Below are 26,390 nucleotides of genomic sequence, written 5' to 3' on the forward strand. Positions count from 1 at the left end.
GGGCTCTCCTCCCGCCCGTCGCATCAGGGCAACCCGCGAAAAGCCCGGACTTACCCTTTCTGCAGACATCCTCAGGCCTCACGAAAAAGAAGGCCAAGAAGCCCAAAGAAAAAGGGGCTCAAGATGGCCGCCAGGCCTCCGCTCAGGAGAAACCGGCCGAGAAAAGGGCGGGAAGAGCCCCGGACGCCCGCCAAAATGCCGCTTCCCTAGCGATACCGGGCACCCAGCCAGAGGAAGTGCTCCCTCTACAGGCTGATAGCGCTGTCTCTACGGGCCTCTCGACATCGACGCCGATGGCTGCTGGCCCCGCGAGGAAGTCACCCGGCCTCACTCCGCCTCCAGTGGCCTTCCCTCTCTTCTCGCCCCCACCCTTAAGCAGGGTTCGGGGCTCACCGATGCCGGCGAACCCGCCTGATGCCTCTTCGGCATCGGCACCCCCACGGATGCCTCCTCTCTCGCAAGGGGGAGGACCTCAAGGAACCGACTCCACCCCCTTGCCGAGGCAGCCTGACGACGACGTCGGGGGCGGTGCCCAGCCCGATCCGCCCATCCAGGAAGCACCCTGCGATACGGGAGAGCCTCCCGCTGTCGGGGACGCCTCCCTTTCGGTACCGGCTCCTCCCCCCTGCCAATGGCCTCAACCTGGGGGCAGCAGGAGACGGAGGCGCTCGAGATCGCCCTCTCGGAGGAGCAGAAGGTCGCGCCGCCACAGCCGCAGATCGACGTCCAGGCGCGCACGTTCGTCCTCAGCCTCCTCCTCTTCGTCGTCCTCCTCCTCCTCCTCGGGATACTCCCGGCGCAGCAGGAGATCGAGATCCTCAAGACCATCCAGATGGCACCCCACTCCAATGGGGCCCCCACCCTGCCCTGGCTTCTGGCAAATGGGCCCGACGGGCCAGATGATTTTTGTACAGGCCCCCTTGCCTGCGTTACCGATGCCCCGGCTGACGGCCCCGCCCCCTCCCATGGCCCCAGCTGCCCCTGCTGCTGCTACTGCTCCATTGCCATCTATCCAGGGGCCTTCCACATCAACCCAGGTTGCTCCAGGAAGGGCTGCCTTGTGTGGACCTATTACTGCACTGAACAATGTTAGCCCAGACTTGTGTGGCTCTATTGTTGTGCCTTCTTCATCCCAACGCCAGACTGCGTTGCCTGCCAATGAACTGACTAACCGACATGCTGACACCTCTGATGTCACGACTGCATCTCAGACTCAATTACGAGGTGACTCTACTCCTGGGGGACATGATAATCCGGGGCGTGAGGTGGGAGAGTTGAATAGCTCTGATTCAGAGCAAGAGCCTACTGATGCTCAGCATGGGGAAGACGCTGGCTCTTCATTTATCCATCCATCTGAAGTCAATAAATTCGCTGCCCTTATTGACAGGATGATAAAAGCTCTGAACATCCCCGCCCCCAAACCTCCCGAACATGTGGAGGACCCCATGTTCCCCTCAGACGAGCAGGTGGTGACCCCCGCTTCCCCACTACCCGTCCTGCCATACCTACTCAAACTAGCTAGGGTGTCAGACTCTTCCCCTGCTTTTGTCCCAGCGATTCCTCGTCGTTTGGACTCGCTTTACAAAATTGATGTTTCACCAGCTAAGTGGGTTACGACCCCACCGAAACCCAATACGGTGGTGGCCGAAGTGGCGAAGACGAAACGCCCCAAAAATTCTCTCACTGCTCCCCCAGATAGAGAGGGCAGAAAGATCGACACTCTGGGAAGGAAGGCCCACCTCTCAGCAGGATTATTCACAAGGATGGCGCACTACGCCACCTACGCCAGTGGATACCAGACTTTTCTGTGGGGCAAAATGCTAGAATATATTGAGCTACTACCAGCAGATCAGCAACGATTCCCTAGGGCAATACAAACCGAAGCCCTTATACTATCTAAGATGCAGAAAGATTTCGCCAAGCATCTCGCCGAGGCTGCTGGCAATCTCTTCTCTGCTGCTACCTCGCTGAGGAGGCATGCTTGGCTACGTGCCTCAAACCTATCAGAGGAAGGGAAGGCCCTCGCGGAGGACCTTCCCTTCCATGAGGATGGCCTTTTCAACCCACAGACGGATGATAGGCTCAAACAAAAGCAAGATGTGAGACAGGCGGCAGGGAAATTCGGCTACTCGTGGCAACCTTACCCACAACAACGCCAAAAATGGAGCTTGCCCAACACCACCTCCCGCAGGAATTATGGAAATTCCAGCGGAGGCCCCTTCCGAAATAGGAACAACTCCTCTTCCAGGTTTCAGGGTGGGAGGAGGACTCCCTATTTTTCCAAGGCCCGTAACCAATTTTTTGGAAACAAAACCAAAAACCAGACGGGCCCCAAGAAGCGTCTTTGACGCGCAGGCCCCTGGGAGCCCATGTGAGCCTCGCACTGTCCCTTTGCCTGTTGCAAGGGACACTCCTCTTGGTTTTCAAAGTTGTTCAACCCCAGGTTTTCCCCAGTTTGAAAATAGACTCTCCTTCTTTTACCAAGCCTGGTCTACCATCACGACAGATAAGTGGGTGTTGGCCATTGTTGCTGAGGGTTATAACATTGAGTTTGTTGATCAACCAAGAGTGGGCCACATCAAGTGTACCCTACCGTCAGGTCCTTTGTTGGATGAAATTAATATGTTACTTAATAAAGGGGCAATAGCTCCATTGGACCCTTCTACGTTTCCTTATTGTTTTTTCTCCCGCTACTTCTTGGTCTCCAAAAGGGGAGGTGGGTTGCGCCCCATCCTCGACCTTAGACACCTGAATAAACATATCAAACCAAAAAAGTTTAGGATGGTCACTCTCGCTTCAATCCTGCCCCTTCTGTTCAGAGGTGCGTGGTTCGCTACCATCGACTTAAAAGATGCGTATTTCCATTTGTCCATTGCACACCATCACCGCAGATTCCTCGCCTTTATGGTAGGGGAACAGGCTTATTGTTTTAACGTCCTCCCCTTCGGGCTGTCTACAGCACCCAGGGTCTTCACAAAGTGCATGTCGGTGGTGGCCGCCTACCTTCGCACAAAAGGGGTGACGGTTTATCCGTACATTGACGATTGGCTGATCGTTTCGAGATCTCGCGACCAGCTCCAGACTCAAATTTCTTGTGTTCTGTCCCTTCTCCAGCTCCTTGGCCTCGTGGTCAACGTCGACAAGTCTTCGCTACACCCCTCTCAGAAGATCGATTTCATCGGTGCCACGCTGGACTCTGTTGCCCAGAGGGCCTCCCTACCGGGAGACCGCTTTACCAATCTGAGGGAACTTGGCCTACAAGCCATGCGCTCTCGGTACATGACGGCCAGACAGGTGCAGGTCCTATTGGGACATATGGCTTCTACCACGGCTGTCACGCCCTATGCCAGACTGCGTATGCGTCCCCTCCAGGCGTGGTTTGTGTCAGTATTCAACCCCATCACGGACAGCCCTTCTGCCCAGCTTCTACTGCCTGTCGATATCCGCGAATCCCTCCGCTGCTGGAAGGATGCACGCTGGGTTTGTGCGGGACTTCCATTTCATCCCCCGTCCCCTACCTGCATTGTTACCACGGACTCTTCCCTTTTGGGCTGGGGGGCGCACTCCCAGGGTCTTGTCGCCCAGGGCATCTGGACAGAAGAAGAAAGCGCCCTTCACATAAACATTCTCGAACTCATAGCAGTTCAAAGGGCCCTTATGTCTTTCGAAAGAGTCATCGCAGGTCGAGTGGTGCAAGTACTCACCGACAACACCACGGTGATGTACTATCTCAACAAGCAGGGAGGCACTCACTCCCGGTCCCTACTGGACCTGACCATTCAAATCTGGGACTGGTGCCTGGCCAGGGATGTACACCTATTAGTGACGCATCTTCCGGGGGAGCAAAACCAGTTAGCGGACGCACTCAGCAGGAGTCCGCTAACACACCACGAGTGGGCCCTCAATCAGTGGGAAGTCCTGAGACTATTTCGGGCATGGGGTTTTCCACAACTGGACCTGTTTGCGACTCGCAGCAATGCGAAGTGCGCTCTATTTTGCGCCCGGACCCATGCCTCCATCGAGACAGGGTGCTTGGGGGACGCATTTCTTCAAGATTGGTCGACCCACACCTCGTACGCGTTTCCCCCCTTCCCTCTCCTTCTACGGGTGGTAGCAAAATTGCAGAGGGAAGGCGCTCGGTGCATTTTAATAACCCCCTGGTGGCCTCGACAGCCATGGTTCTCTCCCCTACACCAATTGGCGAGAGGAGTGTTCTTCCGGTTGCCGAACAGAGTGGACCTACTAACATCACAGGACAACAGGGTGTTATACCCAGAGGTCCACAAGCTGAAGCTTACGGCATGGAGAATAGGACTGATTCCGTAACTCCTTTTGGGACATTATCAGCCCCAGTTCTGACTATTATTGAGGCTGCCCACAGGGACTCGACAAAGCGTTCTTACTTGTATAAATGGTCTAGATTTAGTTCTTTTGTGCGTTCCAAGGGTTTGGACCCAGTTACTGTTTCCACATCTGTTGTATTGGACTTTCTAGTATCTTTAGCGGACAAGGGTTTGTCCCTTTCCTCTCTAAAATGTTATTTAGCTGCCATTTCGTGGTTTCGACGCAAGTCCGGTTTACCTTCATGTTTCACGGACCCATTAGTTAAGACATTTCTGAGGGGTTTTGCTAACATCAGGCCGTCGGTGGCCCCAATTGCCCCATCGTGGAGTTTAGAAATTGTGCTCTCCTGCCTCGCTAAACCGCCGTTCGAGCCCATGGCGAGGGTTGATCTATCCTTTCTGTCCTGGAAAACTGCCTTCCTGGTGGCGATAACATCTGCCAGACGGTCGAGCGAGTTGTGCGCTCTTAGGGTAGATCCTCCGTATCTCAAATTTCACAGAGATAGGGCAGTCCTGCGGACGGATGTAGCTTTTCTGCCGAAAGTCGCTACGCGTTTCCACATGTCCCAGGAGTTAATATTACCAGGTTTTTTCCAAAACCCAAGCACACCCAGGGAGCGCTCTCTCCATTTGCTTGATGTGCGCAGGGCGCTCGCTTTTTATGTTGAAAGGACGGCGTGTGTTAGGAAAACGCCGAGATTGTTTGTCAAATATCGTAATGATGAGCTGGGTCTCCCTATATCGTCCCAGAGATTTTCCTCTTGGATAGTTTCAGTTATACGGTTGTGTTATCGGTTGGTGGGCAAAGAGGTACCTGCACAGATAAGGGGGCATTCCACAAGGTCGATGGCAACATCTACGGCTTTCCTGAAAGGAGTGCCGTTGGAAGCCATTTGTCGGGCAGCTGTATGGGCATCTCCCTTGACGTTTGTATCCCACTATAAGATGGATTCGGTTGTTAACAGGGAGATGGAGTTTGGTAGAGCGGTTCTCTCTTCGGTGGTGGCATGATCCCGCCAGCCGGAGTGGATTACTCGCTAATCTACCACATGTATGATTCACAGTGACTACGACAGGAAATTATAAGTTGCTTACCTGTAACTGTAGTTTCCTGAGTAGTCACCTGTGAATTCATACATACCCGCCCTTCCTCCCCTCGAGTATCATGCCATGCCGTTTAGCTGTTTTTTGCGGCTAAGAGAACTGACGGCTAGTCCCGCCCTCTGGCTATATATACTCGGGGGGGGGGCCTAGCAGAGGGCTAAATGTTACTTTTACTTTCTAGAAGGTTCCGTAAGTTGCACTGCGCAAGCGCAGAGATACCACATGTATGAATTCACAGGTGACTACTCAGGAAACTACAGTTACAGGTAAGCAACTTATAAATTTAGGTCCTTTAGTTTGGAATTAAAAGGCCACTATTAGTGAATTAATTTCATGGGTTTTAATCATTTATCAGTCAATTAATGAATTAAGAATGCAATCCCAATTGGAGAGATGGCTAGCACTTGCTGTTCTAAATCCAAATACCTCCTTGCATGGGATACTTGACATCCTTAAAAAACATCACTTGGACTATGTGACTGTGTCCTTGCTCTGGATAATATTTGAATATGGTCCTTCCTTAGCTCCACTTTCATAACATCCTTCCTCAGCCTTCTTTTGAATGGAAGGGGAGGCACTTCTTCTTCTTTGCCTCTCAGCTGACTAGAGTGAAGCCAGCTGGGAAGAGAGAGGGGGTCTTTCTATGCTTCTCCTAGCTAGAGAAGGGACAAAAAGTGGGGGATGGGAGGGAAGGGGGCTTTCTGGCATCTCCCCAGTTCGGAGAAGTGATAGAGAGCCAGGGTTTGAAGGAAGGAGAGTTTTCTGGCACCTCCCCAATTCAGAGAAGCGACAGAAAGCCAGGGTTTGAAGAGAGGGGAGCTTTCTGGCACTTCCCCATTTTGGAGAAGTGACAGCCAGGGTTTGAAGGGAGGAGGGGCTTTCTGTCATTTCTTCCAGATAGAAAAGCACCAGATAGCCAGGGGAAGGGAAGGGGGCTTTCTGCTGCTTCTCCCAGCTGAGAGGAGAAGCTGGCTGAGGGAAAAGTAGTGCCTCCCCCCATGCCAAGACTGAAGAACTCGTCAGGCTTGGCTTGCCGGAGGGGTGTGGCGTCCCAGCTGGCCTCACTCATAGCCTGAATGAGGCCAGTTGGGAATCCCCCTTTGGCGAGCGATTGTAATGTCATGAAATCTAATGCACTCCCCAATTTTGACATTGGTTATTTAACCCCAAAAGGTGTGCATTACATTTGAATAAATATGATACCCTCTACAGTCCTTAAACTACATTTATATTGTATTGTCGAAGGCTTTCATGGCCGGAATCACTCAGTTCTTGTGGGTTTTTTCGGGCTATATGGCCATGTTCTAGAGGCATTTCTCCTGACGTTTCGCCTGCATCTATGGCAAGCATCCTCAGAGGTCTGTTGGAATTAGGACAAATGGGTTTATATATCTGTGGAATGGCTGGGGTGGGGCAAGGAGCTCTTCCCTGCTGCAATTAGGTGTGAGTGTTTGGCTAATCACCTTCATTAGCATTTGAAGGCCTGCTTGAACCTGGGAAAACCTGTTGCTGGGAGGTGTTAATCTGTGCCTGGTTTCTTCCTCTCTGTTGTTTAGTTGTTATAATTTTAGAGTTTTTTAATACTGGGAGCCAGATTTTGTTCATTTTCATGGTCTCTTCCTTTCTGTTGAAATTGTCCACATGCTTGTGGATTTCAATGGCTTCTCTGTGTAGTCTGACATGGTGGTTGTTGGTGTGGTCCAGCATTTCTGTGTTTTCAAATAATATGCTGTGTCCAGGCTGGTTTTATTTGAAAACACAGAAATGCTGGACCACACCAACAACCACCATGTCAGACTACACAGAGAAGCCATTGAAATCCACAAGCATGTGGACAATTTCAACAGAAAGGAAGAGACCATGAAAATGAACAAAATCTGGCTCCCAGTATTAAAAAACTCTAAAATTATAACAGCTAAACAACAGAGAGGAAGAAACCAGGCACAGATTAACACCTCCCAGCAACAGGTTTTCCCAGGTTCAAGCAGGCCTTCAAATGCTAATGAAGGTGATTAGCCAAACACTCACACCTAATTGCAGCAGGGAAGAGCTCCTTGCCCCACCCCAGCCATTCCACAGATATATAAACCCATTTGTCCTAATTCCAACAGACCTCTGAGGATGCTTGCCATAGATGCAGGCGAAACGTCAGGAGAAATGCCTCTAGAACATGGCCATATAGCCCGAAAAAACCCACAAGAACTGAGTACATTTATATTGTATTGTCGAAGGCTTTCATGGCTGGAATCACTCAGTTCTTGTGGGTTTTTTCGGGCTATATGGCCATGTTCTAGAGGCATTTCTAGAGGAGAAATGCCTCTAGAACATGGCCATATAGCCCGAAAAAACCCACAAGAACTGAGTACATTTATATTAAAATGAATTGTGTTGTTTTTTTTAAAAAAAACTGATTCACCAATGATAGATTTTTCCTCATTGAACTGAATTAATACAATTGATTGAATTGATCACAGTTTCTTTCTCTTATTAGGCTTCCTGATAGGTTGTCAGTCACATGGCCTGAAGGAGATGAATTGTTACCAGATGAAACAAAACTTGCTGGGGCAACTATAGGTATTTATTAAATTCAGACATGGTTTAATTTAAAGCCCAATTCAGCTGTTACTCTGCTTATCAAAATGTACAAACAAAGAGCAGACTTGTGCTGAGTAGTTCTTACCATGGCATAGTACATTTCTCCTAATCACTACAATACAGCATGAAATTCTACAAAAATAAATATTTAACATATGCAACTTCATATAGGGTGGGCTTTATACAACCCAAACCACAGAGTTCCGGGACATGTAGAAATCTCAAAATATGTACAGGCATTAAACTCCATGATTGGCATCTAACTTGTAAATTATACTGAACTGTAGATGTTTTGATGTGTTTTGTGACTTTTTTTTTGCAGGTGCATTAAAAGTTGAAATTTTGAATAAAAAAGGAGAGCCCATGCAAAAACTTCCAGGTTCAAGACACGGAGGATCGAAGAAATTGCTTGTGGAACTGAAGGTTATTTTGCATTGTAAGTATCTCTATATTTCCCCAGCTTATTAAAAAACTTCATATATGTGTATTAAAATTGTTTTCCACAGACAGAACACACTGAAGTTTTAGAGTCCGAATCTTTTTAAAGTATGTTGACATATTTCCTTGCTTTTGAGAAGTATTGAAGTCACAGGGTCTGGACTTAACCTAGAAACTGATTTATTTATTTATTTATTTTTATTTCATGCCAAAAGCATTGCATAAATAAATAAATTTAAAACTTATAAAATAAAGGGAGCACAAGCAGCTAAATCAAAAACAGGAAACAGCAACTGCATTGTCTGTAGGTTTAAACTTCTTCCTCTGTGTATGAGGAAGGGCATTGTGGGTCAGCATACTGAGTTGTTTGTTTTGCTCCAGTTGCACAAGGTGGAGGATTCTTCTAGGTAGTGCCATTTTTGCCAGGTTGTCTTTTTATCTGTCAACTCTGCTTCTGAGTCTGTTCAGGGACTTCCAAGTTGCCCATTCTTGGTCTGCCCGAGGAGGAAAACCCTCAAGGGGGGGGGGGGGCATCGAGTTGGAATTGCTTGATTTTGCTGCCCAGAAGGATATTATTGCTGTTGCTGGAGGAACATTTAAACTGGTGAAATGTATACAGAATCATAGATTAATGAGAGTGGTATGGGTCCCAAAGAACATTTGGTCCAACAGCCTTCACTGCAAGAATCTAAAAATAAGGCAGTCTTGAGATATGGCTATCCACATGCAGAGAATGGAAAATCCACTTGCTTTTTGAATGTTCTCTTTCACAGCTGAACAGCAGATTTTTTTTCCAAATGTTTAAGTGAGATATCTTTTAATTTGTCTCCATTGATTCATGCCCTAGTCTCTGGAATGGTAGAAAATAAATTTGCTCTATCTTCTACATGATATCCTATCATATATTTAAATATGCCAATCTTCCCTCTTCCAAACTAAACATATCCCACCCTTCTTTAGGCATTCCTCACAGTTCTTTGTTTCCAGATTAATTTCCCCTCTGCAGACATATATTCAGGTCATGAATACGCTTCTTAATCTGTGTATCCCAGAACTGTATTTAGTATTGCATATGAAATCTGATCAAATCACAATTTATAGGATTACTTTTCTTGACCTTCAAATTATACTCATGCTGATGCATTCTAGAATTGTGTTAACTTTTTGACCATTATTTCTTGCTTCACTATTAAATTGTGTTTCTCTTATGGTCTATTTAAGCACCATATCAACCTTTGATTTATCCTTGTTAGTACTCATTTTGTTTGTTTGGGCTGGGAAAACATGATGTAAATGATATCCATTAAAGTAGACTTGGACTATGGAAAGCAACATATTACCAGAGACAGTGTTTGCTGCCTTGCCCCAGTTCCAAAACTGGAGTTGGGGAAAAGAGTAGTAAATAAATGTCTGACTTTTTGGAGTGGTATTACACCAGATCAAGAGGAAGGCAAGTCCTGGCAATCTTCATTGTTTGTTTAGCTACAGAAAATAATTAAATTGGTGAATCCTTTTGTTTTGTTCCAAGTGCCCAGTTTTGTAGGTTTATTTTGTTTAAATGCTCAAGTAGCTTAAATGGTATTAATACTGTAGTTTTATTGTCTATTACTGTGTCCTGTTAGTCGGATATAGGATGATATAGAAGTATTATAAATAATAAATATCGAATTTACCTATAAAAAAGATTTAAGTTATAATGGCAAAAGCTTTATATGAAGAATAAAGTATACATTAAAAGACTTGTATAGCATACTGTTTATTAATTATGACGATGTAATTCCAGTCTGCATAAAAATAACTGTATCCTTAATTAGTTTTCTATATAATTTATTTGAACTTTAATGTGTTTGTAGAGATTCTGGCTCCATTTTTTATGTAACTGTTGTCTTCTCCCATCCCTTTTTAAGCTCCTACTGGAAATAAGGAAATTATTTCTCATATTAGTCAACATGGAAATAAATGGCCTTTCTGGTTCAAAAAAATGGGTGAGTATATTTTGCTTTAATTATATACTACAATTGATCAATATTTGGTTATCTAATTTTAAAGTTTGTATTTATTTATATGCAGAAAATATTAACAAACTTGGGGCCTACACACTGAAACTTCAAGTGGTGTTGAACGAAAGCAATGCAGATATTTACGCAGGACGATCTCTTCCATCTAAAACTTTTAAATTTAATATCATAGGTAAGCTTGGTTCTACTCTAAGCATCTTATGCCTGTGTTTTGCCTATGCAATAAAAGTGTGATGCATAAAATAAAATGTTGGTTTTCTCTTTGGAATTGGATTTCACCTGAAAGCATTCTTTAATTCATTAATAAAATAGGTGGTCTTTCAAACTACAGTCTTCCTTCTCAATTTATGTGTAAACCTTGAATCATTATGTTCTTATCAGTTTATAGTATAGACTGTAATCTAATCTGATTGAGGTTGCTAACTAAATGGTTTATATTAGACCATAGTTATGTAAAAATAAGAAGAAAAATTGGGGCATAAAAACATATATTGCCTGTTGCTGATTCTTGATGCTTTTAATTCAGAGGCTTGTGAGCAGGTCAAAATCTGACCCACTGGAAGTCTTCACTTGGTGGGGGGAAATTAATTAATTATCTTTTGGAGATTTCCCATTGTGCTGCTTTACCACCCAATAAAGAGGATGGACAGCATGCTAAGATGCTAATTCTCAGCCAGTGATTAAAAGTACTGGCTGATCAAGAAGCCTGACATGATTCTCTACCATACTCCAATTCATGATTTGGGGAATGATCTAAATGAACTCGCAGGGGGAAAGGTTATCATTTGTAACAGCCATATTTGGTTACTTTTATAAAATCCAAAATCACTGTTAAGAATGGGGGTGAGACAACAGGAAATGAGAGTAATTAAAATAATACCTCTAAAAATCATAAAATTATTTTTTTTTCTGTGTCTCAGAGGGTAAGCCTCAGAAGTTTTCAATAGGTCTTCTGGATCCTCCATTTAGAGTTGGGCTTCCATTCAACATTCCTCTAGATGTCCAGGATGAATTTGGTCATTCGACGTGTCTGAGAGAAGATATTGTCCCTAACCTAGAGGCCAGGTAACTGTCAGTGTTACATTTTGTCGTTATATTGCTTTTAAACGAAAGACTTATGGACCAGCCAGTTTATCTACCATTCACTTTAAAATGCATGGATACAGCTGGGTGATCTTTACTTAATAAAGTAGGTGATCTGTATCCTGCAATGTGAACAAGCTACGGTCTGAATCCCTCTACGGAGGTATTGAAGATCGGGATATAAAAGTTTTAAATAAATAAATAATAAATCAGGCTTTTGGAAACACCATTAGGAGGGGAAATGGCTCCTGGATATTTTCTACTTTCCCACTGAGCAGATTTCATTTTTGCCTCCATTTCCAATTTAGAAATCAGATTTTGTATAGTTTTTATTAAGATAAGGTTGCAGAGAGAAATGAAGTTGAAACCTATATTTGAAGAGGTTATTAAAAGATGTGTACAGTGGTTTATTGAAATTTATGTTCCTTATCACAAATACATATTTTAGCACAGCAATTCAGACACGTGCCCATCCTTGAAATATGTTCAAGGCAACTGCTAATCTTTTCCATGTACATTGGTATTGGCTGCATGAATTCGCATCATCGCTACAGCAATGTTTCATTTAATTCTGTGCCGCATTTCTAAACTGTGGAGTTGAAAGTTGGGATCTTACAAGGAAAATTACAGCAACTGAATACCAATCAAAATATGGATTTACCTGTAAGGCTTTGAAAAAACAGAAGTACTAGCATTATGGATCACCTTTGCTTAGATGTTTATTCATAGTGAAAGACTGAAGTTTTCTAAAATCTCCTACTCAGAAAGGCAAAAGAGGGATTCCTCAACCAATTGTATTAATCACTCCTGTCAGCTAATCAAGGCAGGAAACCCAAATTCTGAACTGCTATTTCTATTGCTTCCTTCTCTCCTTCCTTCAGTTTTGTTCTCCTTCTTTGTCAGCTGATTGAGGATAATTTTTTATTTATTTTTATCTCATCGCAATACAATAATTTATGGTAGCATTTATAGAGCATAGCTACTTAGCACCCAAGGAGACTTAGTTAGAAAGAAGAGAAAAATATTGTGGCCAATGAGGAAGGAGAACAGGCTGTAGAATCAATTTTTGATCCCAAAGTGGCAGCAGTAAGATCTAAATAATTTTTATCTAGGAAGATTAAAATAGATAAAAGTAAAGGCAAAACTTATCAACCCAGTCTCCTCGGGAGGAGAAAAGGAATCTCCTGAAAGTTAGCATGGATGCGTCTTCATGGCATCATCTTGAGTTAGGATTCTATACAGAAGGGAGAGGACAGTGTGATTCATTCAATCCACAAGTGTGTGTATTGCTGGGCAACCAGACAGGCATCGCCAAACCTCTGACTTCAGAAAGAAATGAACCTTTTACATCCAAGCCTTGCAACTGAAACATAGGTTTCTGACTTTCTGAGGGTAAAATTCCCTCTAGCATGGTTGCAGACATGGGATCTGACTTTGTGGTGACAGTGGAATCTCTTCTGACCATTTAGATTTAGGATTTTTTTAAGGTGTAATAAAAGAATTAAAAAGCAAAGATAGTTCAAAGATCCCATTCCAAATGCAGGGTTTGATTCAAACTCGCCATCTTTTGTGGTTTTAAAATAGAAATTGGGTGGACATCTTCCAGAAGCATTTTAGGTGGGTATACCTACATGGCAGATAGTTGGATGAGACTGTCCTTATAGTCACTTTCAACGCAAATATTCTATATTTCTGTGAAGACCCATAGTTACAGTTAAGACCTTTTCTTCCCTAAGGTGGTCAGATCAGTTGCTAAATTATTTTATTTTTGATTATATAGTGGTTTAACATTACACTATGAAGAAGTAAAAAGAGGACCAAACTGTGCCATTAAAGGAATAACAGCTAGCGGCCTTGTAAACAGTTTGCAGGGCAAGGTAGGTTGAAATGTACCATTAAAAATAATACATTTTTTGGTTTTTGGCGTTTTAAGTTTCTTTTGTTGTATTTTAGTGTTTTTATGAGTGATGGTCACTTGTTGGCCTGATACATGTATTGTGCCCAAATTTGGTGTCAATTCATCCAGTGGTTTTTGAGTTATGTTAATCCCACTAACATTACATTTTTATTTATATAGATAATAATTGATGCACTGACAGACAACTGTAAACCTACTCAGTTCAGTTGGTTCTTTGGTGATTCTTAATTATACTGTAGTAGTTGATCAGATACTTCCCAGTAATGATTGAATTAGTGAGGAGGTGTATGTTTTGAGAAGTCACAGTTTTGTAGATGAGAGTGTTCAGACAAATGCTATGCAAGGAAATATACAAACCTGAACATTTAAAGTCCTTTTCCACAAGAAAAAAACTTCTAAATATTTGTTATTGTTTATCTAAGTACTGTTATTGTTTATCTAAGTATTGTACATACTCAACTTCATAAGAGCAGGTTTGGGGGTCAAAATTTTGGATTTTGTTATTACACAAATCAAGGGTCATTCTGCAGAGAGGAGAAAGTATCAAGACTGCCATTTATCCACCCAGACATTTAGAAAGGCCAGAAGTAGTGCTATAGCAAAGAGACTAGAGAGGATTTCTGTTTCTTTTATGCACCAAGCTCTCACCTTTCACCAATAAGAGAGGGAAATGATTCCTTTTTAAATAAGAGTTAAGGTATAGTACTTACATTGACTCATGGATAACTCAACCCAGGTTTTTGAGACTGGGTTTTTATCTAAAATTTCTAGACTTATGCATAAGTATATATAGTAATTATTTTCATTCCAAAAACTGAATGACTAATGCGGTGATCACTGTTCGTAATTAATTTCAAAATTATTGCATTTTGATAGAACTTTTCTTTGAAGATCACTCTTCCAGGTCTGAAGGAAGAATCCCAGGTTTTGAAAATTAAACTTCTTCCAGGTAAGAGAAGTATTTTAATGCTTTAAAAGCATTTCCTGAGAAAAAGTATTATAATGCCTGATTCTTTTTAAAAAAAATACAATTTTAAACCATAATAGAATGCAGTGAAATACTGTATCTCATGAATTGCCATTGTCATCTCAATAGAAGTGGGTCATTATGCTCATGGTGTATCCTGAACTGTTGGTTTCTCTTAAACCGATGGTTAGCTTAAACTGATTTGTATTTGCAGACTATTGAAAAAAACTACAGTGATTTGGAAATTTTATGTGTTCTTTTTAGTTGTTTTATCTGTTCTCTTTAACAGTTAAATTCCTTGAGAGAAAAGTAATACCATATTTGTTATTTGTATTGAAGACGTGAAAAACCCCTTTCATAATTTCTTGCCTATACATTTTGAAATATTGTGCCTCTTGATGTTTCATTGTTCTCTTTGTAGTTGTCTGATTTTTTACCAGAAACCAGAAACTGAAGTCTAATTTCTAAATTGAATAGGTCCCCCTTGTAAATTAGAAGTCCAACCAAATTCTGACATCTTGAAAACTGAGAATGGAGCAGCATTTCCTTTTCATGTTAAAGTGCTGGATAAAGCAGGAAACCTAACCGCACAGCCCAAACTAATTGTCCATTGCAAGGTAGGTCAATGGCTTATGTTACTTTTCTTTAAAATACATTTGCAAGTTCAATATCCAGAAGTTCAAGGGTAGACGTAAGGTTGCCCAATGAACAAGTTATGTGTGGGCCCATGACAAGGATCTAAAACCATATGCAAAAACACTCCCATAAACCACAAGCCAGTTACTAAATAATAAGTGATATTCTGGATTTGTGCACCAGAAAGACAGAACGCTTGTCAATTCATCTTGTCAGGCTGGCACACTGGTGCCTCTGTTCCTACTGATCAATGAGTCCCCAATTTCCAGCACCTTTCATTTTATCTTGTTGTGGTTGGCAATTACGTTGACACCTCACTTTGTGTGTAGTATCCCGTGTTGACTGTTCTCTGTTTGAACATCTTCACTGCTGCCATCCTCGTGAAAATGTAGATGCTCGTGAAGATGTATGCATACATCTCCTAGAGAGGCACCAATTTGCACTTGCTGAGACATACTTGGTGATGTTTTCTTGCACATATGCTTTGTTCTTGGTTGAGACAGGACCCTAGTTAGCTTTGTATTTTTGCTGAAGATGCAAAAATATATCTTAAAATGATATATTACTGTGTTCAAAATGTTTTACTAGATATAGTGTAATTCATATTAATAGTTTTTTTCTTGTTAATAGTTTAACCTTTGAGCATATCTTCAATTATACTTCCCTGGTTGCTAGTTGTTTTCCAAGCACAATTCAATGTGTTGATGGATTTATGACATTCAAAGTTTTAAAGCTCTTGTTGTTTCCGGAACCAGTTGTATTATTATGGCCAAATACTGAGAGGCTCTCTTGAAAATGCAGGGGCCCACATGATCAGCAGGCAGAAGAATCCATTCTCCTGTGTTGCCCCAAATTATTGAAGGCATCAGCCTCAGAACTTTTATGAGTGCCTACTCTTGCTTTCCTTTTAAGACGGACATGAAAACACATATTTTTATTTTAGTCTGGACTTCTGAATTGGTTTGATGAGGATGATTGTAATACTTTTAAATGTTTAAATTTGATTTTAGTTCCTGCTGCTGTTTAATAGAAAGGCAGGATCTAATAGTAAATCAGTAAGTAATTGCTATTATATTTCATCATATTAGTTTTCAGGAGCTCCAGATCTTCCTGTGTATACTGTGGACTGCAGCAGTACTGGTTCGAATATCTTAACTGGGAATGTTCTGCATGTACAAAATATAAAGAAGGAGCAGATCATTAATGCAAAGATTGAAATACCAGTAAGTTAACTATGTATTCAAAGCAGTACCTCATTTTTCCATTTAGAGGTGTGGGACACTTGGATACTGTGCTGTGTGGTTGCGAGGAAGCAGTAAATGTTTTTGTCAAATATGGTTGTTTTTAGAAGCAATGTCTTTTGAGTTGAAAAGGAGCCATGTCTAACCTTATCAATGTGTTCATCTCAAACATCACTATGTAAAGGGATCTTGTATCACCTTAGAGATGAACTAAGGAAGCAGACTTAGTCTATGAAGGCTTATCCATCTTGGTTCTTTCATTTCATCCTTAAGGTTCTATAAGATCCTTTGCATAGTGATGTTCCAACCAACTAGCCCATAAATAAGGCATTTCAAGAGCAAGTAATTAGGTTGCCCCTGCTCAAATGAGGGCCTCTGCAAGATTTCTTACTCTTCTATTTAGCCTCTTGGTCTTTAACCAGTTTAAAAATATTATATAGCATGGAACAAAATGAAAGAATGCACAGTTGCTTGATTTAAATTAACTTTTGTGGTTCTAACTCATGTTTTTTTCTGTTAATAAAAACAAAATTATTAAAGATGTACCAATTGTTAATAAATGTGTGTTTTCAAAGCTTTAGAGTAAATATTATGTGTGAGTTTAGAGTGTCACTGTTAGTATTCTCACTTGTTTGTTCTTCTTTTTTATTATTAGAGTTGTAAAAATGTGCCGCCACTGGAGAAGACAATTGAAATACTTCCCAGCAGTCGTGTTGCAAAACTACAGATATTTAGTGTCGAGGGAGAAAAAGCAATTCATATTAAGGACCAGGATGAAATTAAACAGATTGCAGGTCATGTGATGCAAAATCTTATTTTCCGAATGTATGATGAAGGGGAAAGAGATATTATAATAACTCAAAATTTGGCTGAAAAGATTAAGGTAGGTATTTTCTGTAAACCAAAACATTGATTTAAAGTAAAGATAGTTTTACACTAATATGTTAGAGAGAGTACAAAACATGTGTAAAAAGAAGTGCCTTTTAAATAGTTGCTTTATATCCATTGGTGACTGAAGAAGTCCAGCCTACATTACTAGCAAAATTACTTGCAAAGGTAATTTCATATTTTTAATTTGGTAGAAAGTAATATATATTCCTAGGCTTTTTCAGAAGGGATAATATAAGAACATCAGACAATTAACTAAGTTACCCTGGGGTACAGAAATTTCAGGAGAATAATAGATGCATACAATTCCAGAACAGACACCTGTAGCAAAATAAGCTTTATTCATATGTCTAGCCCTTATTCAGTATGTATTTTGCTGGAGCTTTGTACAGTTTATAGCATTGGGCTGAGTGTGCAGTCCAGAAATTAGAAATTTGAAAGGTTTTTTCATTGTTATGTTGAGACTTGATGTCGTTTTTATTGTATGTCAACCCAATGACAGGAAACGTTTGCATTAACAACAGCAGGTTAATCCAGCTAGGTCTACCCTTGGACATTCATGAAATACAATGGCTTTCTGAATATTTGGGAGATTTTCAAGTGGATATTATGCATTATCTTATTGAGATCCTTGCCTCAATGTGAAATGTAAAAATAAATCTTGAACATGTTCATTCTTAAAGGGAGCCCTTGGGGGGACACTGCTGTAAAAATGACTTGGCTTCAGGAGAGTCTATAAAGTATGAAGTCACTCAGTTAACTTTTAAAGATGTTCTAAGTTTTTCAAAGGATCCAAAACTGAGTCATTATATTGGGAGAAATGTTCAGATGGTTGAATGCAGTGTACTTGAAAAGGTTCTGTATTGGTCTCTACTTCTAGAAGGTGATACCAATAAAACCTATTTATTCACGTTAAACTAGAAATCTGCAATCAAAATACATCATTAACTTAATTTCCAGCAAGTATTTTTAAAGAGGTCCTTTGCCCCCCTTTAATAGATCAAATGGCAGTGGATAGAAGAAGTTGCTTTCAATTGCACTTGTCACAATTGAAAATATTTTATTTCTTAGGTAAACTGGACTCCAACAATTAATCGAGAGCAATTACTTAATGGTTTCTTACCTGATGTGAAAGTGCCAATGTCTGTAAAAGAGCCGCACTATTACCAGGTGACATTCCATGATGAACATGTATCACTGGGAAGTGGTTTTACGGTCAGGTTTGTAATTTTTATTCAAATGTTATTGGTTTTTGTTTAGTTTGTTTAAATTGTTCAACAGCTGTTTCTCTTGATTATAGCAGACAAAGGCGTTTTTAATTGTCATTTCATTTAAACATTTTAAGTAGGTAAATCCTTAATACAGCATATATGATACATTAACTTATTTAAGTAGGTATATTGCAGAACATAATAACTGTTTGTACATCATGCTATAGTTGGTTTAACAAGCAAAAACAAGTGACAATGAGCTGCAAGGATTTACATTCAGGTCTTCCATGGGAGAGAGGAAAAGTGTAGATGTTTTTGCTTTAAAATAGCTTATGATGTTGTGCAGACCAACACTAACTATGGTTAGTTGTTTTTAAGAAAACCAACTTCAAATTCTGTTTACTGAAGATCATTTTGTTTAAATTATCCATGGTTGAATTTAGCCACGGTTCTGAATGCAAACAATACAGCAAGCTATGATTACAAAACAAAATAATAACTTGAATTTTCCAGCGGTTGTGGGAGGGAGTGGCACAGCTTGCTATACTGTTTATTTTTGGGTCTCTTTTTATGATAGTGAAGATGATTGACAAATAACAAGTCCAAAGTCAAGAAACTCTAAATCAGAACAAAGATCAAATGGAAAAGTTGATGAGCAGTCCCAGGTCATAAATCCCAAGATAAAAACAGCAAGGTCAGGTTGATCATCAAAGAATGAACTGAAGGTTACTTTCAGTAGCTATTCAGAGGGAACCTTGTCTGCATTTAATGATACTCAGCTCAGCCTAAAACCACATACCCATATGGTTTTCATATCTCACAGCTGTGCGCACATAGCCTTTTGCTGCACCATATACTTGTCACTCTACTCAGATAAGGGGACTTTTCTTTTCTTTTCTTTTTTTCTTTTTTTTTGATGGTCCCTCCCAGGAGAACCTAAAAAAACCACTGACTTTCCCCCTCTACATTCTTGAAGTGCCTTTGAGGGGAAGCATCTAAGATTTGTTACCACCAACAATTTCAAGCCCAGTCATTCAAAAAGGTCAGAAGCAGGCCCGTAGCCAGGATTTCATTTCGGGGGGGGGGGGCTGAATTTTTTTTCAGGGGGGGTTTCGGGGGGGGGGGCTGAGTCTGAGTGAAAGAGGGTCTAGCCTAGCAAACTTTTTGTATCATTACCCCAATACCCCCATGCATATGGATTATATTGAGTATGGTGATCAGATCATGATATGAATAAACATAACAGTTTAAATAATGCCCCAATAAGGCCTGAAGCCCCCCGAGCCCCCCCCCCCCCCCCGGCTACATGCCTGGTCAGAAGCAGCAACATGGTGGAGGGAGTAAGTAGGTTGGGACTGTTAAGTTCTCCAGTCATGATCCCTCAGCACAGTTGTCTCTCACATGATGAAGAACACCTGTGACAGCTGAGTTTAGCCTGCTGCAAGAAAAGTCTGTCTAAATGGTCTAATAAAATTACTACGTCTTAAACTGTTTAAGACATCAATACTACATACCCATATATTGTCCTTATATAGAAGATTGTTGGTATTGTAACACCAATCTTTCATATAATCTTACTATATTCTCAGTCAATATATTCTGGGGATGTGTTTTACACTTTCATATCTCGTATTGCCTAATGAATTATATTTTTAAGTGAGTTCACTGCTTTGCTGAATGTTAGCAGATGGTCTGATTGCTCTGAGGTGGATATCTATTAAGAACTTACTGTTTCTTTTAGACCACATGCTGATGAACCAAAGCATATAAAATGCACAATCAAAGGCTCAGATAAATTACAAATGTGTGAAACATTACAAGGTCAAATAGGTAAGTAATTGCAATTAGGAAAGAGTGAATCTGTAGGTTTGATTGTTTCCTTGTTTTTCCATCTTTCGTTTCCTTCCATCTGTTGATCCTCCATGCTCATCTATCTTAACATGTGGGGGGGGGGGTATTTAGTCAGATACCAATTGTACAAGTTCTCCCACTTAAAAAGATGAGAGAAGCCTGTAATTGACATCATTGGTAGACTTCAACTATGAGAGACAACATGAGAAAACACATCCATAAAATCACATTGTCTAATTCTTATCAAATTTATTTGCAAATTATAGTGGAAAATAAGTATTATCTGACTAAATACTTTTTCCCCACTGTACATTTGACATACTTTTATCAAAAAGTCAATCATTTTATGCAGTTTTTGATATTATACCTATTTTATATTGGTGTTTAAAGTGTATTGTAAAATTTTGAAAGATATGACTATCACCGTAGAATTAAACTCCAGTTTATATAGATTTCTGGAAACATAAATGTGTTTACTTAAGCACTAAATAAATGTATTATTCATACCTAAGTAACTTAATTTTTTGTATTGTGGCTTCCAGTTCTGTATAATATTCATATCTTGGATGGAACACAGAGTGGCTTCTAAGCTATAGCAACAGTGTATAGTCAATAAATGGAAAAGTTTCTCATTCTACTGTCTTTTCTTATTCACCACAAAAGTCTTGGGAAAATGTCGACATAGCTTAGAATGAATTATGTTGCTTTTACTATAGTTCATAATTTAGTGCTTATGGAAAGTCAATAGTATTGTAGATCCTCATGACAGCTATGTTTTTAAGACATTAGAGCTGGTGGGTCATGTCTGAGCAGGCTTCCTACAAACTAATTTTGTGTAGCCATTGTATATATAATTGTTATCAGTTCTCATCAACCATGTTACTGCATGCTTTTGGAAGTGAACTGACATATTTTTGATATTCATAGTAGTATTTTTTTCACAATGTGTTGTATGACAAGGCACTGTATGGTAAACAAACTGTTTGAAAAGGAGTGGACTCTTGTTTGACCAGAACAACAGGTGCATGTGCACAAATTTTGATGTGGAATCATTATTTTCCTTTTTTAAGTTGAATACTTAGTTCTGTGACCTTATGTTTTGAGATGTTGTGGTTAGAATGTCAGGTCAGGATTGGCAAATCCAGGTTTGCTTGGTCAAGATCATCATTGGGTAGCCTTGGCCATGTTCTCCCAGGAGGTGCATCTACACTGTAAAATAAGTTTGACGCCACTTCAATTGCTGTGATTCAGTGCTATGGAATCAGGGCAGCTGCAGTTTTATGAGGTCTTTAGCCTCATCTTCCACAGTGTGCTGGTGCCTCAGCAAATGATAACTCCTAGGATTCTATAGCATTCAGCCATGGCAGTTAAAGTGGTGTCAAACAGCAGTCATTCTACAGTGTAGGTGCACCCATGGTTGTTTTGAGGGAGGATAGGAAGGCTAGGCTACTTTGGAGTAAAGGCAAGATATAAATGTAACTAAGGAATGAGGAAGAAAATCTTTGGTTTGCTGACTTTAAGATTGTGCTTACCAAGATTTAAGATATTTTAAGGCTATAGAAGCCTTTAGAGCTAAGATACATAAGATACCCTTTGATAATTAAGGTGCTGTGCTCACTTGCCTGGAAATACAACTCCATAAACATTGTGAGATGTGTTTATGACAGAGAAATAAAATTTGAAGGGTTTGTGAGAGCCATCTTGTCTGTACCCATGTTGTCTAGAGATGTAAACAGATATTATCTCTATATACAGTGTTCTCCTGCTACTTCGTGGTTCACTTATTGCGGACTCGCTGTTTCACAGGTTTTTCCTCCCCCCCCTCCCCCCGAGCTGCAGGGGAGGGAGGAGAAGGAGGAGGTGCGAATACAGCGATGGCATCTGCATCTAACTAGGCGACGAGAGGGGGAGAGAGAGGTCTTCTGGGCACTCTAGAGGTGGGAAGGGCTCTCGTGGCGGTCGGCATGGCTCCCAGGGGCGAGGAGGCATGACGGTCCCCACGGCTCTGCTGCTGCTTCCTGGTGAGAGAAGTGGGGAAAGGCTCTGTCGGCATGGGGAGGAGAAGAGGAGGGTGCCCCATCAGCTCCCGGAGCCAGACGGCAGCGACACATTCCTTCCAACACATCACCCGGCCCCATGCCACGGGCTCACCACTCCCTCTTTCAAAGAGGCACCTGTGACAGGTGCAGAGGCTAAAACGGGGCAAGCACGAAGGCGCCAAGTGGTGGAGGAAAGGAGCCCAATGTGCCACAAGCAGGCAGACACGCTCCCTTCTCTTTTTCTCTCCCTTCCCTCCTTCCTTCCTTCCTGCCCTCCCTGTTGCTCTCCAGACCAGAAAAAGCCCTCTGACTTTAAAGGAATAGGTAAATCCAATTAAGTATGAAGATAAGCCGGAACAAATAGTCCAGGAAGTTTGTCCATCAAAGTTCATGAAAAACAAAGGCAGAAACTTCTATAGTAAAATCCAATAAAACTGGAGACATGAATCCAAGGGACTTGGCACATAATCATAAAATCCAAGAATTAAAAACATGAATCAAAGACACTTAGCACATGAATATTTCCAAAGCAAGGCTTCCAAGGAACAGGAACGAGATCTTGACTTGATTCTAAACAATGCTTCATCTGACTACAGATCCTGTACTTGGGACTTTTATCTCCTCATTGTGCTATGTCCCAAGTGGCCAGAAATGGGTTTCATTTTAGCCTTGAATCCCTTATCATTCTTTCTTTGACCCTGGCAGAACACCTAAGCGGCTGGTCTATTTTTCTGGTCTGATTAATAACATCCCATATATCTATTTGCTCATTAATTTCTGCAGCTGGGCCAGGTCTCAAGCCATTCTCAGGCTCTAAACTATGGGAATTCTCTGGTAGCAATTCAGGGAGCACACCATCATCGCCACACCATTCAGGAACATTCTCATGAGAAAATACATTCTTAACAGGGATCTCCTGGTCATTCTCTGCACAAATATCATTGGAAATACCATTACCCACATGAACCTCATTGTCATAATTCCCCACATCCAAAGCACCTTGATCCTTAAACACAATCACAGACTGAACTCCAACACTCCCTCTCTCACACGCATCCATCCTCTTTCCGCCTATCAATCACTTGCACACCATCGCATGCACACTTCCTTCCCCCCCACACACACACACACCCAACCATCCCACCGTCAGCCCACACCACCATCATCACCAGCTGCCGTGTTGCCGCTAAATGGGCGGTTTGTTCAGGCCCTTCCCCTGCTACCCTTCATCTGCAATGCTGTTGCCATGTCTTTCCCCCCCTCTCTCCTCAGCCTTTGTGCCCCCTCCCCAAGCTGATGCTGAAGGACGGTAACCTGTGAAAGGGAGTGGTGAGAGGGGGCTCTTTTCAGGGAGAGGTGCAGGGGGGGGGTTAGCGCCTGGCTTTCCTCCTCCTCTTCCTCGGAGGCTTGGGGCTTGTCTCCGGGAGGCCTTTGCCAAAGAGAGAGGAGTGGCGTCATTGTCCTTCACCCCGGCCAAGCACCACCCTCCTCACTGAGCGCTATAGCTGGCCATGGGTGAGCAAGCCGATGATGCGCCACTGATCTTCTGGGCCGATGGCCTTGACATGTCACTGCCCAAGGAGGCGCCCTTAGGAAGCCGGCTGGGGAAGGCCTTCCAAGGGGTTGGCAGCATGGGAAAGGGCTCCTGGCTCGGTCCCAAGAGAGGCCGCACCGAGGCCCGGCCCAGGAGGCCGCCAATGAAGAGGGAAGACCAGGCCTCAAGCCCAGTGTGGCAGTCTCCCGGCTGGGCCTCAGCGCCCAAGGAGCCTCCAAGGAAGGAGCAGGGAGCAGTGGAGGCCCAGCCTGGAGACAAGCCCTAGGGTAAGTCTCAGCGTCTGGCTCCCCCTCCCCTCCTCCTCCTCCTCCTCCCTTTTTCATGGTGTTTCACTTATCATGGGTGGTCCTGGAACGTAACCCCCATGATAAGTGAGAGAACACTGTAATGCCAAAAAGGGTTATGGGTGTGATTCATGTTCAATACAAGTGCAATGCTGTAATCTATAGAACGTATCGGACATAAATGATGGTAGGAATTCTGAACCTATGGGAGTTTGCACCTTACTTATTTCTTTAGCCGTTACAGTATCGATATCCTCTCACTTTTTCATGCTTCTGTGTGCATTCTTTTGATCTTTTGATGTGAAACTACAGAGTCAGAAGTGCAATGTATTGTGGGGGAGTAGAGCCCAACTCTGGTCCTTTGCTATAATGTTATATTTTAATTTTATTTTACAAGGTATGCACTCAGAATGTTTAAATTTTCATTTTTTAGAGGTAATGATTACAGATCAGCATGGAAATCACGTTCAAAACCTGACATCATCTTGTGTTACTTCATTGGGAATTTCTGGGAATGATTTGGATAAGTCAGATCTGAAAACAATTTGGCAGGTATATCACAATAAAGTTTTTACGTATATAAAAAGATTTGTATTGATTTGAATTGAGGGGCAAATATAGAAACAGAAATATGGAAACACGTAAGATGACTTTTTTTTTTCATTATCAAGGAATGCAGCAAGTGGATTCAGAAAATGTAGAAAAAGTATTCCAGAACCTAAAATTAGACCAAAAAAATTCTCTTTGTTCTTTATAGAGAGATATGTAAACATAATGAAAAATATCTCATGTCTTAGTTTTACAGAACACACCACAATGTGGTTTGAACAATAGCTTATTGTAGTAACGGTCTAAGAAAATAGCCAGTTCTGTAAAGATAATCCCACATGAAGTTAAAACAGGTTGTTATTCTCAGGAAGAATTATCTTTCTGACGCCAGCTTTTGTCAACTTTCTAAATCATCATGTTCATGATGGCTTTAGTCGGTACTGAATTCATGTATTGTTTTGTGATTCGTGCTTCTCCAGTCAAGTACACACTCACATTTTCTCAGGAGATATGTGGCATGCAAAGAGGTTTTAAAAAGGCACAGAGATGAAAGGCATCTACATGCCATTCATGTCATCTTCTTTACCAAGAGGCCAGGTATCACGTTATTTCTTTTTTCATGCTCTCTCCAGCTATTCCCGCCACTATTTGGATTCTTCTCAAGCATTGTTGCTGCCCTTTTTTCTGCCTATCCTATTCTCATAATCATGGTGGTGATGGCCTTTCTTTTTTATTGTTCCAGTTGTTGTCTTTGTTCACTGCTTCTCAGTGATCACAATTCTGAATCCTGGGGTCTTTCAGCCCCCAAAATCCACATTTATTCATTGAAAGCAGGATTGAGGGTATTTTCCATGCCTTGGTATTTTCGGTATGTTAATATATTTATCCATTTTTCCTCAAACTCCCAGATAACTTTCTAAACCATTTGGGAAATTTCCTCCATTTTTGTTTTCTGTAAGCAGGGTTCCATTTTGAGAATAAGGTTTTTCTTTCCTTCCCAGATCAGCTTTGCTTTAGCGACAAAATACATAATACAGGCTGAATATCTCTTATCCCGAATTCCAAAAACCTTCAAAATTGTTCACATGAATGACTGGGATAAAGACCCTTTTGGTTTCTGGTGGTTTAGAAAGCTTTATTTCATGCACAAAATTATTACAAATTTTGAGTATAAAATTACCTTCAAACTTTGTATATAAAACGTATATGAAGCTTCAATGAAATTTGTTTTTAGATTAGTCCCATTTGCAGAATATCTCTTTGTATACTTATATGCAAATACACCATAGGTATTCCAATTTAAAAAAAATCAATAGACTTCTGGATCCAAGCATTTTGGTTAAGGAATCATTATCTTTTATTTATAAAATTTTGAACTCTGATTGTTTAAATAGATACATATGTTTATTCATTACTGTGAAATATTTGTAATCGTATTTTGACTGAGAAAAAAATTCTGTGCTATTTTCTTTCCTTATCTTGATTTTATGTTCCTTTGTAGGAAGATGCCCAAACTATTTGTGTCACGGGTATCAGATTTCAGATATGTCCACCTGGAATCAAAGAACTGTGCTTTGCTTGGCATAAATTTTCTCATTTTGTGAGATTAAATTTGGTGGCAGGACCTCCAGCTAAATTGCTGCTTATAGATTGGACAGACTTAGAAGAGG

The 26,390-nt window shown here is 41.5% G+C and overlaps 1 protein-coding gene across 1 annotated transcript in view; it reads left to right on the plus strand.

The window, feature by feature from the left end:
* Nucleotides 1-26,390, plus strand: part of SMCHD1 (structural maintenance of chromosomes flexible hinge domain containing 1) — an 88,165-nt gene that overhangs the window by 30,074 nt on the left and 31,701 nt on the right. The window contains exons 16-29 of the mRNA XM_060775124.2: nucleotides 7,939-8,021; nucleotides 8,365-8,478; nucleotides 10,388-10,465; nucleotides 10,551-10,670; nucleotides 11,419-11,563; nucleotides 13,362-13,458; nucleotides 14,376-14,448; nucleotides 14,944-15,083; nucleotides 16,191-16,325; nucleotides 16,999-17,226; nucleotides 18,303-18,451; nucleotides 20,184-20,272; nucleotides 24,605-24,723; nucleotides 26,222-26,389. Of these exons, the coding sequence (XP_060631107.2) occupies nucleotides 7,939-8,021; nucleotides 8,365-8,478; nucleotides 10,388-10,465; nucleotides 10,551-10,670; nucleotides 11,419-11,563; nucleotides 13,362-13,458; nucleotides 14,376-14,448; nucleotides 14,944-15,083; nucleotides 16,191-16,325; nucleotides 16,999-17,226; nucleotides 18,303-18,451; nucleotides 20,184-20,272; nucleotides 24,605-24,723; nucleotides 26,222-26,389 (1,738 nt within the window). The remainder of the gene's footprint in view (nucleotides 1-7,938; nucleotides 8,022-8,364; nucleotides 8,479-10,387; nucleotides 10,466-10,550; nucleotides 10,671-11,418; nucleotides 11,564-13,361; nucleotides 13,459-14,375; nucleotides 14,449-14,943; nucleotides 15,084-16,190; nucleotides 16,326-16,998; nucleotides 17,227-18,302; nucleotides 18,452-20,183; nucleotides 20,273-24,604; nucleotides 24,724-26,221; nucleotide 26,390) is intronic.

The sequence above is a fragment of the Anolis sagrei genome, chromosome 4 (assembly GCF_037176765.1).
Source record: "Anolis sagrei isolate rAnoSag1 chromosome 4, rAnoSag1.mat, whole genome shotgun sequence".
NCBI classification, from domain to species: Eukaryota; Metazoa; Chordata; class Lepidosauria; order Squamata; family Dactyloidae; genus Anolis; species Anolis sagrei.